The sequence below is a fragment of the Aythya marila genome, assembly GCF_965140915.1.
Source record: "Aythya marila genome assembly, chromosome: 10".
Lineage (NCBI taxonomy): Eukaryota > Metazoa > Chordata > Aves > Anseriformes > Anatidae > Aythya > Aythya marila.
Window position 1 is genome coordinate 1,106,012 of NC_139051.1, and position 15,708 is coordinate 1,121,719.

Below are 15,708 nucleotides of genomic sequence, written 5' to 3' on the forward strand. Positions count from 1 at the left end.
GACAAATTCATTCTGCAGTTCATAAAATAAGCTGAAACCACACTGATTTTGAAGCTCTGGAGAGTCAAGACACTTGATCTTTCTACTTGGTCTTGCCTAGTGCCCCAGTTAAGGCACCAGAACAAACCTTACTCGCTGCCTGACCCCTCTCCTGCTGCGCTCATGCTTTAAGCACTGACCACCTTGCCTGTGCTAATTCATTTTCCTGGTACCATCACCTAACACAGCCTAGCTTTAAGCTATTATACACATTTTACTTCTCAGTTTATTGCTGAATTATTGTTGCTAGTTAAGTTTGTTAGCAGGATCTGCTCCACTACTAAAAGAAATAATCTATCTTGCCTTCAAATTTAATTTAACTATCTCCATTAAAGATTACAAGTTGCTCTGATATTGAAAATATAAATCACGGACAATCAGAGGAAGATGATAGCATATTGTTCATCTAGTTTCTTGGCTTCCTATTCCCTTCACATTTTTTTTTTTTTAACTAAATTTCCCTCTAAGCATAATTCAATGAAGACCCTGCAAACACTTGAGATATTAAATTTACCACACATACATTATTTTTTAGTTGCTATAAACACAAAATGGACATTACTTTACCAGTGGTACTACATGACTCAGGGGCATTGGAAGGGTGAAGCTTTGGGTTTCCTACTCCGGAAGAACGTAGCTGATGTCTGAAGGGATCACATTTAATGGGCAATTAGCAGCATTAGAAGGATGGTTAGGGTCAAGTGAGTAACATCTTCTTTGTAAATACGAGTTTCACCTTATTCCCCCACCCTGGGTTTTGCCACCACAGACACGTCAGCCATTTAAAGGCCAAACGCCAACACAGACTGAATAATTTTATGGTAAAGTGCCTGACATCATTAACTGAAAAGTGCTAAAACTGAAAAATCCTTCATAAAACCTTGACAATTAAAGAGGTCAAGAAGGGTCTCCCATGCTGCTGCAGCCAACGCTATCAACACAGATCTGTCAGGGAAACCTCTGCCAGAAGAGAGGCCTTGTCTCAAAAATAGTGTTTTACAGCAGCAGCGCTCACTGGGTACGTCTCCAGATGCTTACTGCCCCATTCCTACCTCTTCTGTTCAAGTTAGGGAAGGAAAACACACAGATCATCCTTCATCGATGCTGGCAGGATACAAAGATGAGCACGTCGGTGGCAGCAAAGACAGTTTGAGGTGGAAACACTGTCAGAGCACCAGCACACAGAGGGGAGAGGGGAGAGAGCTCCCCGTTTCTGCTCCACACCGGGGACAGGACCGGGTGCCCCAGCTGCCGCTGGGAGCTGCATCCCTGCTCCGTACTGCGGCCCTACTTCGGGAGGTGCTTCCCCAGCGAGACCCCTTCTGTAACACAGAAAAAAAACAGCAGAAATACTTTTTCTCAGCTCTCTTCCCCTAGGTTCCCTTTTCTCTTCCAATTTGTCTCCTAGCCCATGCATCAGAAGCAGCTCCTCTTGTATATGCTTGCGGGCATCTCTCTTTTGGCAGTCGCAGGCTAACCTCCTTCTCTTTGAGAGGCTTTTCATTTGTCATACGGCATCGACCCTCTGACGCTGGTTCTCAGCCACTTTCTTCTCTACAAACAGCACTTCAGGCTCCTGAAGCTACCTGCCAAGCCGGGGCTCTGCTCCTTTCCAGCGCCCGATGCTCCCGTGTCCAGGCTCAGCACCAGCCTGCAGCAGCCGTGGGGCAGGAAGGAGCCTCGCTGGCTTTGTCTGTGATGAATGTGAACACATTAACAACAACAACAAAAAAGCCATTGTTTCAAAATGCAGGATTATAAACATCCTCCAAATCCCTTTTGACGGGGTACACTTGGGACACAGAATTTCTGCGTAGGCTACAAGGACTCCTTGTTGTTTCTTTTTAACCTTCTAAGTTTATGCCTCAAAGACAAAATACAAGGCAATTGCTTTGACCAAGTACCATAATTTCTACTTTTATTATTATTACATGCCTGCTTAAACCATTTAAAACAACAAATAAATCCTCCAGGTCAATATTTTGCAAGCATTTCTTACATATAGTGAAACCTATTTTTTGCCTTGCATTAAAGTGGCCTTGCTAGACTGAAAATTCACTTTCAGGAATAGCTGTTTGCTTCCTCCCTGCAAATCCAGCTATATTTAGCTCACGGGTATGCACAGAAGATCTGACATTTTTGTGTTCTGTGCAGAACAAACTGCAAGAGCCTTCGTGATCAGCATAAGTTTTGCTGGGCAGTGGAGGGGAATCTCCTCACCTGTCCCCACAAGAGTCCCCGTTACTTAGTGCTGAGCTAATTTTTACTGATTTTGCCAAAAAGTAAGTTCAGTCTTACTGTCTTGGGTAAAATCCCAGCTGACTTCCTAGCTCCAAAGGGGTGTGCTCTCTCTCCTTTCCCCACTGGTTTGGAGCAGGGTGGTGCATTTAGCTGCCCACAGGATGCTTGTGCTGCCCATCCCGCAGGTGTGCTCAGAACACATCCGTGGCAAACCCACCTTGGCTGGCTCCCTGCACACCTGGCCTAGCCGGTGGGCTTTCTGCTTCCATTTTGTTTTTCTTTATTCAAAAACGAACAGAAGATAAACACAGCTCTGAATGTGTTGCCCAAGTGAGGGCATTAAGCAACGCTCCTGCGCCTGACTGACAAGGGTCCTTGATTGAGTACCCTTGCACACACTGCTTTCATAACCCATCCACACGCAATGACAGAAGTACTTGAGGACCCATTCTTTCTGCTGAAATGGTTTGATCAAACAAAACCCTGACTCCTGCATACAAGTTCGGCAAGAAAATTGAGAAACATCTGCATAACTTACATTGCATTGAATAAGCCCTTCATGGTTTTCTTTTTGTTCCTGGATGAGCCTGGAATCAGCAGCCATTATTTCTTACTGAAAATAACATTATTATGTTTCTACAATACCCGTGGGGTTCAGAAACTGGTTATGATCTCCTCACAAAGTGATACTTTAGTTCCTAGCATTTGGCTTAGAATGTCAGACATGGTCTACAGGATTTTTCTGAAAAGATGATTATCTCTTGTTCAAACAAAGGAGCATTAATGGGAACTGAGGTTTTCTACAGCAAAATTCAAACCGCACTACACGCAGCACAGACCTAGCAAAGTACATCATTCTCTGGTCAGCTGGTGTGGAAAAATCCTACAGAGTTTAGGAAGGGAAATGACCTTTCAACACAATCCAAGAACAGCCCACCTGATACCCTGAAACAGGACGCTCCCCAAAAATGCATATGGGGAGAGAATTAGGGCTGTAGGAATACACCTCAGGGAAGCCACACTATCCATGCTATGTGCTTTTCTCAAGCCTCGTGTGCTCAGGACATTCAAAATAAATATTTAGATACGTTAACACAAACTGAAAGTATTTGTAACCATACTGAAGTAAACTTCTCCTCCCCTGTCCGGAGCAAAAGGGATAATTTCATGCTTACTTCCTTGTAAACCAACTTTGAAGAGCTGTTTTATAATTGTGCAGGTGCCCCTTGTTCACAAACGCAGCTGCCTTGAGGCACAGCCACTGCTGGCACTGCTCATGCTGTTCACAAGGAAGGGTTTTGCAGGACTGTATGGCCACTAGCACCGACACACAGCGAGCTGGGAGAACCCACTAACGCCAAACAGCAGTTGCATGGTTGATGCAACAGCTCTGCAGGAGGAATTATGTTGTCAGTTGAAGTAAGCTTGATATCGCAGAGATATCAAAATGCAAGCAAAGAGAAAAGTTTCGTCAACAAGGTAATTGCTCGGCTGGACTCAATGGAGCTGCAATTACTCCTCGCTGAGGTGTTGTCAGTTTGCACTGCAGATAGAAACTGTTGCGTAACACAGACATGGGCATATGCAGAGATTGCTTTTCATATGTAAAGCTCTCCTGGCAGTTCTACATTTTCTTTAAAAAAAAAAAAAAGTACATGTCAATGCTGTGCATTAAACACCCACGTGCTTTTCCCTTTCACAATTACACTGCTTTTTAGCCAGAGGCAGTTATATATGCACTAGAAGTCACAGAGCAGAGATACCCTTTTCCTACGCTTTTCCCTGGGAAGTTTTTGAAATAAATCCAGTGCTTGCACATGCCCAGCTTCGAGGTGAGCAGCAGTGGTGGCAGCATGGCACAGCACGGGCAGCCCCTGCAGGGAGGGGACCGTCACCAGGCTTCATGGGAGCCGACTGACAAGAGCTTAGGGCTCCTGACCAGTGCCACAAAGGCAAAATAGAGGAGGAGGAGCTGGTTTTGACTCCACACTTCAATAACCTGGCAAAGCAGTTTGGCGGCTCCGAGCTACACCTGTGGTATGGAAGAATTGCTATCCCAAACACCTGTGAAAAATGATTCGTTATGCCCCAGAACCTCCCCTGCCAGACAGTACCTACAGCAGCACGCCCTGCTGTGACCCGTCCTCTTGGACCTTCAAGGGAGGGAGTTTCCATCCCTATGGATTTGGACTCGAGCGGTCTGAAGAGACCACCAGACACAGCAGCCCTGTGGCTGCTCTGTGGCAGAACGGGGCAGTGGTGACTGCCCAGGCTGCGGGTCAGGACATTTTCTTCCCTGCCAAAACACACGGTCCTTTCTGGCTTCCATTTATTTTCCGTCTTCCAGATCAGATTTTTCCTCCATCCTCACCACCAAGGGGAATGAAGAGGCTCAGATCATCACAGCGAAGAGATCCCTCGCTTTCTGCACCAGACATCAAAGCAGCATGCTTGCAGGCTTCAAAGAGTCCCTCGGTGACTGCAGAACCACCGCAGGGCTGCTAATTCAAGTAATTTCTGCTTAAATGAATACATCTCTGTTATGAGACAGCCACACACAAATTTAAATGCAGTGTTATTACTCCATTATGAAGATACCTGTTTCAATAATTGAAATTTTCACAAAATGAATTGATTGTTAATTATCTTTTAGCATTCACCTATATATTCCTGTAAGGCTATTACGGTATAAGCACGAGCACAATGCGTGTACCGCTTATACCTGACTAACGGTTGGTGGCATCCCTTCATTGCAAACGTACACCCTCCTCCTTAGGTAATTATGTGGAACATGATTGTGGCCTTGGGCTCTGCCTGCTCAGTGTTTTCAATTAGATTTTACTACAAAAGTACATATTAACATTAAAGGAGCATTACAATGCAGCAAATGTGATAAAACAGATCAATGTTAGATGTACCTTATGCTTCTGTTGTTTCAAGAATCATAATTGCCATTAATTTATGGTCTTCTGAGAAGGATCTAATTGCTCTAATCATCTCTTATTTCACTCAGAGTACGCACTTTTTCTGTAACCTAGCTTTAAATACCTGCCTTGAAAACACAGCAACAGACCTGCAGTTTCACCGATCCTGCAGCCTTTTATTGCCTTGGCTGAACTTCAGAGTGCTAAACGCAGCCAGATGCTCGGGTGGGAGACCTCCAAGGCAGGTGTCGGAGGTGTAGGCAGGAATGTCTCTGGGAGAGTGCACACTTGGGAACATGAGGCAGCAACATGAGTACATGTGCACTTCTGGATATATTATCAACAAAATTCCTTCATTCTCCCTGTTCTTAAAGATGCCTCTGAAGAGTACAGGTGTCAAGTCCCACATCTCGGGCAAACCCCAGGCATCTGCCCAGCGTGAATTCTCCGAGCTCCCTCCCTTGATGCTGCCACCATTCCCGTGGTTAATACAACCTGGAGGGCACTCCGTGTGCCCCAGCGATGAGCACAGTTTGAGAACACAGAGTTAGACCCGACTGCCTGCCCTGCATGGTATTTCTGAGTGCTGTTGGAATTGCTGCCTAATGGCTGATACAATGCTCCCAACTTGTTGTTTATAAATCCATCTGCTCAATGCTGCAGGTTTCTTCTCTGCGCAAGGAACTGTTATTACTGTTATTATTGTATTCTTTTATGAAACATTAAAATCTTTGCGTGGCTGAGCATTATACAAATTAGTGGTGGATAAAAATCCAGAATCATTATAAAGCTCCATAAAGAAGTGAAAATTAAAGCTTTTAAAACACATTTAAATATACATATTTAAGAGAGACTTTCCCACCAGTCATTGTTTTCTAACCAACATAGACATGCAGTTACAAGAAATTTCATAGCAACATGCATTAACATACCCTTGCAGCCTCACTTCAGAGAGTGTCAAAACTTCAGGAAATGTTTAATGCTTGACACAAGTAAGTCCAAGTGGTTTTGCAATACCCATTGTCAAATCCAGCTTAAAAAAATGCAGCTCCACCAGTGTAAATGACATGGCACGGGGGTGTCTTGGGGCCAGGCTCTGTCTCCCACATGGTGGCTCCCTGATTTTTGTGTTGCTGTCTGCAAAGGCCCAGCTGCCCCTCAGGGAGCCTGGTGGGGCACTCGGGGCAGCCACCCTATGGGATGGGACACAGCACAGGCAACCACACAAAGGCAGAATCCAACCACGCTTTTTGCTTCTCACATGCAAGTCTCCTGTGACAAGAGGAAAGGCACACTTAAAGCTTGAGAGCAGCCGGTAAAATTACAAAGTGGCTTGTCTTTTCTACAGGTGTTGCCTCAGGCATATCCTGCATAGCCACAGAGCAAAACAGCTTCATGTTTTCTTAAAAATACAACTGCCACCCAGAGGTAAATCTGCACTCCTTCACGTAGCCCCAAGGGGATCTTGGAGCTCAGCCCACCTCTGCCGAGGGATCACACACATCATCCACAGCACAAGGACAACTCTGTACAGATGGAGCCCATCTCCTGTCCCTCTCACACTTGTCCAACAACTGAACCGACCTAAGTTTTAATTCAGTTTTCTCTTGGTGAGCCCTAAGCCATTTCCTGTAATTTCTAAGAGAAGTGACAAATGACTGCACTTCTCTCCTCTATACCGAAGTGTTAGGGTCATCTTTTCATTTATTTACTTTTTTACAGCAAGTTAACAGGCAGCATGAGATGTGGGCAGGTATTCCTGATGAGGCTGAAGCCATTAGTAACACCGTGAAACAAACCCAACAATCTCATTCTGTTTTTCATGAGCTGTACTCTCCCCTAGGGGTTCTTCATAGCAGCTGCTAAAAGCCAGGAGCCAGCTGCATGCAGCCAGTCCAGAAGTGCTGGTTTGGGGAAGAAACCCACCAAAACAATGGTGAGAGAGAAACAAATGGGTTGCAGAAGATCAATGACTCCAGAACTCAAAATTCCTGCAGCACTTACTATTTCAAGATTTTTTTTTTTTTTTTTTTTTTTCAGGGTTAAATCATGAATTGCATGAAATTGGTTCTAGAAAATTTAACTTTTGAAATTCTGTAGTTATCTACAGGTAATCACAAACTTTTTATCACATTTTTCCTATAGTGGTCTTATTCCTGATAAAAATACTTCGGTAAAGCTGCTGGTGGGGTCAGGCTTGGCTCCGGATACCTCCAAGTGTCAGATCATGACAGTCCCTGGTTTTCTCAGGTTTAATCTTGAGGTTGGGTAAAATTAAGAACTTCAGTAACTTAACATGCAGATCCCTGACAGCTGCTGAGAGCACTACAGTGATAGGTGAACTCAAATGCACAACAGTGAGAAAAATTAATGTTTGTGGTTAGAAAGTTTTAAGCAGCTACTATTACAAGAGCTAGCCTTCAGTTCTGTTTTGAAATGCAGGACCATTAAAAAGAGTAAATTCTAGCATTATTTAAAGCCATTAATTTCAAAGGATTTTAAATTACAATTCTTTAAAAGAAAGCTACATCTCTTGATTCTCCTTCCGTGTGCCCCAAAATATGGGAGATTCAAAGTCACATTTTGTGAGAGCCTCAAACCTTGATTTTCTCAACCGCCCAACAGTATAAAACTCCAGCAGATGCATTAAAATCCTCATAACTCCAAAATCCACATATGTATAGTTGCTATAGCAACTGTCATCTCAAACCTTCCCAGGGGAGAAAATAAATGTGTGTCCTACCTGGCTAATCGGTATTTGTATTACAGAGAATTGGAGGGTAACTTAGTTTCACCAAAAAATAGAACGGGTACTGAAGTGCTACTGTGTTAATGTGATATTATTTAATCTGAATAAGAATCCACATTGCATGCGCCTTGAAATTATAGTATTTATGTAACATTCAACACAATAAGTAAAAATGCTGCTGCCAAATATACCTGACTTACCCTGCTTATTGATTTGAATAAAAGGAACATTAAAAAATAGAGAAACCTGAGAGAGAGTGGAAGAGTTGATGGAATTAAAGACTACAGATTTCAAAGTGGCTGTATTACAGTTGGAAAAAAAAAAAAGCACCAAAGGTTAATGTGATCTGGCTACAAAAAGATGATGGAAAGTGAAGAATGTATGGTCAATGTTTTCCCATTTCTCTTTGTTTCAGGCTGAATAAAAGTCCCAAGTTGTAAGACCATGCTGGCTGAGAAACCATCATCACTCACTCAGACTCATGATTATAACTTTTTTTGCTTGAAAAAAGTCTTCAAAATACTCCAAGAAAAAATCCCATTTGTAGCATATATCCTGGAGCATGTTGACAGTTATTACTGGGTTGTAGACATATCCAGAAATTTATTATTTTAATCTTAGCAATTACTAAATAAAAGTAATCACAGCTACCAGGCAATAAAATCTCCGAGAGACAAAAATATAATGATGACATATCCCTCATATTAGTTCAATGACATAATTTGAGAAAATAAGATCTTGGGGGAATATTCACCGTATACAACTGCATCTGCACGTGGTTAGAGCGCAGGTACGGACTTCAAACCTGTGGAGACAATGATTTCTTTTAATCTAACAGCTCCAGATCTGGCAAGTTTCCAAAGAGAACTCCCCCCTCACAACAGGAGGAGCACACTCCCAGGAAACCATATAGCTCTACATATTAATAAGTTATGCAGTCGTTCCGAGTAAAATGCCAAACACAGCACTGTATTTTGGGTCAGCTAAGTACCTGAGCGGATTCTGCCATGTCTGACACATAAAGCAGATTGATATCTAGGTTTGCCATTAAAGGGATCTAATTTTTCAGTATTACATCCTAGGGATTCAGGAAATTTAATTTAAGCAACAGTATATATACAAGGCAATACTGAATTACCACAGGAGAAGAAAATGGCTCGTGATCTCCTAGACAGTCACAATCTGAGCTGAATGTTGTGAGAAAAGAGGGAGAACAAAGTGGTGAGAAAAAACCCCAAACCCTAACCAAGGCTATTTAACACAAACCTCAGTCAATTCCTCCTGCTCTATTAAACTCCCCACAGCACCAACTACGTCACACTACAAAAACAAAAAGGTAAGCACAAGTGTTGAAAAGTATTGTTTTCTTAGCAATAAATTGACTTTTATGTACAGAAAAACAAACCCGTATTTTAAAAACACTGCCTTTCGCATTGATTTAGCTGCAGATGCCTTTTCTCCTTCACTGTATTTTTCTTTGTTTTTGCCATGAAAGTATTGCCTCTGGTAATCCTTACCATGTAAGTTTTAAAAATATTTACATTAACAGAGAGCAATAATAATAAAAAGCAAACCATCGCTGCCACCTGCGAATCGATGTTTCCAGGACGCATCAGAGTGTGTTGCGTGCTCTGTCACGCTGTTGCTCTTTTAGGACACTATCTGTGAAAAATCTGAAAATAATCCAAAGAAATAAAGGGAAATGAAGTACCTGTGAGACCCAGCAGATCTCAGGGGCAGGGGGGCAGATCAGGAAGAAGCGATGGGTGACAGACGATGAACCCAACCGCTGGCTGCAGGGGCTGGGTCAGTGCTGGTGCAGCGGGGCAGGGGGAGAAGCTCCGCGGAGGGCTCGCTCCACACCACTCACATCCTTCCCATCTTTTCACTTCCGTACTCTAAAATTTTGACTCAATTTGGCTTATTGATTCAGCTGTGCTTCGCCTGACCTTACAGAGCAATCTGTGCTCTTTTCAAGTGCCACTTTGTATTGACTCTGTGGAGGAGCTATGACTCCTGTAATTGGTTTAACAGCTCTTTGAGGCCACTTTGTTTCTGATAAGATACCCAGACATCCACTGAGAATTTAAAATAGTTTTGTTGTCAAAAACAATTATGGTAGGAGTGCAAAAGCAGCATTTTAGCAGCACAGACCCTCTCCAGAGAGGTACGGGGTAAGAAGGCCGTCCACAAGAGGCAAAAGGATGGATGACCGTCGTCCCCTGTCCTCGGCCTCTGAACTCCCTGGGCATCAGAGGTGATAGGTTTGGCCATTAGGAGCTGCTCTGAGTGCAATGGAAGGGACCCTTGTTTTCTGCAGGGGCCAGCTGCCTCCATGTGCTGTGGCTTTTACCAGATCTCAAGGAAGGATGTTTCTGAGCATGGACGTAACATGGTTTCTGCATCCTGATCCTCAAAGGCTACACCAGTGTTTTAGCACATATACCAATAGGAAAGCACAGCTAAACCAACCCGAACCCAAAACACAACCCCCAGAATACAGACAGCAAGAGATGGGCAGGTTGGAAGCGCTGCTACGAGGCCATTGCCTCACAGCCACAGCAGCGCCGCTTAGGAAGGGCTTCCAAAACTGCACCCACTGGGCACCCCTAGGCTGTGCGACCCAACAGCCTGCAAATTGTACCTGCCCTGGTGTTTTCTGAAGGCCTTAAGAGCAGAAAAAAGAACTGTCTGAACAAACGCAAGCTGGGAAGATGACAGGACTTTGCTTTTCCCACACACAGCCTCCCATACATCCTGAAGGTTTCACCTCCATCCTGGAGCACAGGACGGTACCTGGCCTGCCTCCAGCCCACGCCACTTCCCTCCGCTCTGCTGCTGGCATTATTTGCCTTTGATGAACTACTTGCAGCATGCTTCAGTCTTTTCTTTTTTTTTTTTTTTTTTTTTTTCTTTTTTGGTTATTTTCTACACTGAACAAGAGAGGTATATTTAATATGCTTTCTACCAAACAACATTATGCTTGTATTTATTGATAAAATATAGTAAATCCATACAATGAAAATCACGGCGTTATATATAACACCATTTCTCAGCTTAAAAGATTGCGTTGCATGAGATTTTCAGCAGGTGCAATTTCCATTTCAGAAAAGACTTGTGTGGCTAAGCTTATACACAATATTTTCCAGAGAAAATATCTGACAGGAAATCACTAGCAATCACAAAAATAGTACAATGCCTCCTCCCCACACTCCCCACTTAAAAGAAAGAAAAAAAAGAGGGAGACATAGAAAAGAAAGGCAAGAAGCATGTAACCTGCTCCCTGTGTAGGCACAAAGGTCCTTCTGGATGGGGAATAATTCCCAGCCAAAGGCACAGCACTGAGATTTGGCACCTCTCACTGGTAAGATGCGCTACAGCCACCGCCTGCAGATGCCAGTAGGCTGGGGGACCCCCACATGCATCCCCCTGGCTGCTCAACACACACAGACCCGAAGGGCTGCTTGCTGTGCCTACCATCATCTCCCACACAAGGTGTGAAATCCATCTAATAACTGTCCCTTTTGCTGTCCTACATGAATTTGTGCAAGAATCTTCTGCTTTCAAAGCAGTGCAGGTTAATTCAGCCCTGTGACTATGTGGAAAACCAAATGTTTCACTGCTAAGTGATTTTCAATGGTGGCAGCAGTCTTTGAAATTATTCAGGTCTTTCTATCACCTGCTTGAATCTTTGCAGACAACAGCTCAGAACGCTTCATCTTGGTCACCTGCAGGCCTAGCACATCCTCGGGCAAGAGGCACAAAAGCTGCTCTGTGCTCTCTGTGTCAGACCAAAAGGTACACGTGGACCCAGCTGGGTTTAAAGCCACCTAGGCTGTTTCTTATCTTCCCCTTGACAGGGAGAGCAGAGGTGTTTGAAATGAGACTTGGCAGACCTCCTTTCCAGTGGAAATTACCTCCCTTTAGGGATGCAACATCTCCCTTTAAAGCCCTTTGCACATGAAACCCCCCAATAACCTCTGCTTCCCCCTGCTTCCTCCCGTCTTCCAGCAGTAAAACCAGGCTAAAACAACTGCAGATCTCTACAACCAACCTCTTGAGCTGCAGAGGACAAGGCTCTGGTGCAGACATCTTTCTCTGGAAGGGCCATGGAAAGGAAGGCCCTGCCTGAGCAATGCCACTGCTGTCCTCCTGCAGTGCTACCTCAGGAACCCCCGAAGTAGTAGGAGGAGAATCAGAGCAGACCATGAATGAATCATACTGTCCTCTGGTTGTTTATTGCCTTCTTTCTCCAAGGACACCATGCCCACTAATAAATAAAATGGGAAAAAAGGGAGTGACTTTCTTGTCATGTTATGTAACACAATATTTATGATGTTTGGATGCTTTTTCTTAAGTTGTATAAACATAATATTAAGTGGGGCTTAATGGACCTCATGGATGATAAAAGCAACCTGACATTCACTCCGGGACTCTGGTTATGTCCACACCACGAACTATAGGGCAAGTCTACCTGAGCGAGTTTGAAAGTCACCACCATAGATAGCCTGAGTCTAGTCTCAGCAGCTGGAGCTCAGGACAGACTATTTACCCTGTGGTGTAAATACGCCCTGAGGCTGCTATTTATGGAGCCGAGCACTCATCAGATGACTGTACACTGCCCTCAGCACTGAACTCCAGAAGCGCTGCTCTCTACTGAGCCTTTTTTGACATTTTGTTTCTTATATCTCATATTCAAAATGATTTAGTTAAGAGATGCCTCTTTAAGAATGATGTGACAGTTAATTCCCACTTATCCTGCTGAAAAGATACAATTGAAAGGGATGCAACAATAAAACTAATGGCTAATATGATTGCTATTGATCATTCGCCAGTTTATCAAATGAATAGCCCACCGGCTAACTGGAGAAGGAAAATAGTGCTTTATATTGCTGGTGTCTCTGTAATGAGCTAACTGGATAGCTCATTTTAAGATCTATGTAAAGATGAGCATCAGTACACCATTTATAACCCCAATGAATCCTGATATATCAGATGCACATTTGTTCATTTTCACCTACCTTTTCAGCTGACTGGGCAGTGCCAAAAAATATTGGAATGAAGGCAAGCCATACTATACAGGTAGTGTACATAGTGAATCCAATGGGTTTAGCTTCATTAAAATTCTCTGGGACACCCCGAGTCTTGATGGCATACACAGTACATGTAACCATGAGAAGAATGCTATAACCCAAGGAACAAATGATTTGTAGATCCGTAATGTCACATTTGAGAACTCCTCTGGCTTGATCAGGGTTCATAGTTTTCTGCTCATCATAATCTATGATGATGTTGGGTGGGTCAACTGCAAACCAAATAAAGACACCTAGAAGCTGAACAGATATTAAACTCGACGTGATGGCAAGCTGCGATGTGGGGCTTATAAGCCTGGGTGCTGTCACTGACTTTTTGCCCTGTTCAAATATGCGGTAGATGCGGTTTGTTTTAGTTAACAGGGCTGCATAGCTGATGCACATCCCCAAGCCCAAGAAGATTCGCCGGAAGGAACACACTGCGACGTTTGGTTTGGCAATCATCAGAAACGTGATTATGTAGCACAGAAATATCCCTGTCAACAGGACGTAGCTGAGCTCCCTCCCTGAAGCCCGGACAATGGGAGTGTCGTTGTATCTAATGAAGGTTGCCATGACAAAAATGGTGGCAATAATTCCAAGCATGGCCAAGAAGACGGGGATCACGGCCCAGGGAGAGTGCCACTCCAGCTTGACGATGGGTATGGAGCGGCATCCCGTGCGGTTCTCATTGGGCCGCTCGTTGTATGAGCAGAGCAAGCAAGTCACCTCGTCGGCCTGGTACTGGTAGCCGTCGCAGAGCTCGCAGTGCCAGCAGCACGGCATCCCCTTCACCATCTTCTTCCTCTCTCCCGGCTTGCAAGGCAGGCTGCAGACTGAGGACGGGATTTCGCGCACTCCTTTACCCCACTGCATTTCATCGATCTATGAGACATTTGAAATAGAAAGAGGCTGGTTACGTAGATGTGACTGCCAGGCAGCAGGAGGGCACCAAGGGGAAACCTACAAACAAACAGGAAAACTTTATTTGTGATAGACAGACTGTGCTTTGCCAGGAGATGTGCGCACCAACGTCTTTGTGGGGGACTCTAATCCATGACTGCACTTACAACCATAATTGCTCATTTTTATTAGTAGTAAGTTCTGGTAGAATGGCACACAACATCAGATGAAATGGTAGAGTGTAAACCACCTTCTTTCTGCATGGAAGTTAGTAAGAACACTGAAATGGCTAATGGGAAGGCAGCAGTTACATTATGAACCTGGTTTTTGTGCATCCAGAGCTTGGGGCTTCTTACCGAGACCACAACAAGAGTTCTCCTTTCTTGGCACTACTATGGACCTGGTTAAAGTTTTAAATGAGGTGTAAATGTGTCTTACACAGGGCTCAGAATCAGTGGGAATGTAGTAAGATCTGCAATGAGAGCCATGTAAGTGATACAAGTACAAAAAAAAGTCACCAATGAAAAATATAATAATTAGGTAATATTTCATTTTAAAGTCACATTAAGCTTTTGAAATACCATCCATGCCCCAGGAATACAAATTATAGATGATTACATTAAATAAATGGAAAGTCTCATTTGTTCTGTAGTCTTAAGAATCCCGAACTCCAAAGTATATGCTCAAAGTTTCCCAAGTACAGCACAAAATTAGAGTCACAAATCATTTCAAAATAACCCAGACTAAAGCCACTTAACAGTTTCTAAGAACCAAGCAGGTTTAGCATTGGAGCTTCCCTGAAATAACCACTGGGAAGGTCCTGACAGTCCCAGTGTCAGTTCCAGGCACCAAATTCCCAATTCTCCTGCACAGAAAAATTTCTGTGACTCTACCACCTGCTGTATGTGTGCATATATGTATGGCTTTTACAGATATAATACCTGATCTGCTGGGATAGATGTGAGTAAGTATAACTAAAACCAACATTTCAGCTAATAATTTAGGTTATTAAATGTTTACAAGCTCCACTACTTTCTACAACTAAGAAATTCTAAGATGAGTCGCTCGAATCAGCCATCTGTGATTATTAATGTGCACAGGAAGACTGGGGTTTGCATGCCTTAAATTGAAGGATTAAGATGCACCTTCCTAATTTAATTCAAAATAGATCCTGTATCAACTCCATTTCTTACATTTGAAAAAACACTGAAGCCACAGACTGCTCAAATACTATGCTACCAAAAGGCTCCGCTGTGAATGTTATAAAAATAATCCCTCAATAACAAGATATTCGAGAGGTCTGCCACTGCTTGAGAAACTTCATTAACCTTCAATATTCACTACTTATTCTGAGAGAAAAAAGGATCCACAAACTCTTCTCTCACACTGTGCTGAGCTGAAGGATTGAAGCTTACAGATATGTTAGAGGAGAGCCCAGCACTCCCTGAACTGCACTGGTAGAGGGCAGCTCAGGGTGAGCATGCACCAGAGCCAAGAAACCCATTTTTAAGCCCAACTCCATTCCCAGTCCAACCAGAAAGGCCAGCAAGCCCTTGACAAAAATGGAGAAAATACTTGATGCAATCTTTACAGCGTACATTGATATGGAATGAGTAACACATCCTACATGTATGGATTTTGACACAGTCTGCAGTGATTATAGGATTCTCACCAACTTTCTGCTAATATCTCACAGAACTGCATTGATGCACTATCCTCACCCTCAACCCCTCACCTCCCTGCCATTTTACCTATAAAAGGTTGAATTTCCATATTCTCA

At 43.5% G+C, this 15,708-nt stretch overlaps 1 protein-coding gene across 2 annotated transcripts in view; it reads right to left on the bottom strand.

The window, feature by feature from the left end:
• The window catches only part of GRM7 (glutamate metabotropic receptor 7), a gene marked incomplete at its 3' end in the record, with an annotated part of 262,405 nt that overhangs the window by 44,961 nt on the left and 201,736 nt on the right, over nt 1-15,708 (bottom strand). For both annotated transcript variants that reach the window (XM_082767793.1, XM_082767792.1), the window contains exon 8: nt 12,975-13,910. In XM_082767793.1, coding sequence (XP_082623919.1) covers nt 12,975-13,910 — 936 coding nt within the window. The remainder of the gene's footprint in view (nt 1-12,974; nt 13,911-15,708) is intronic.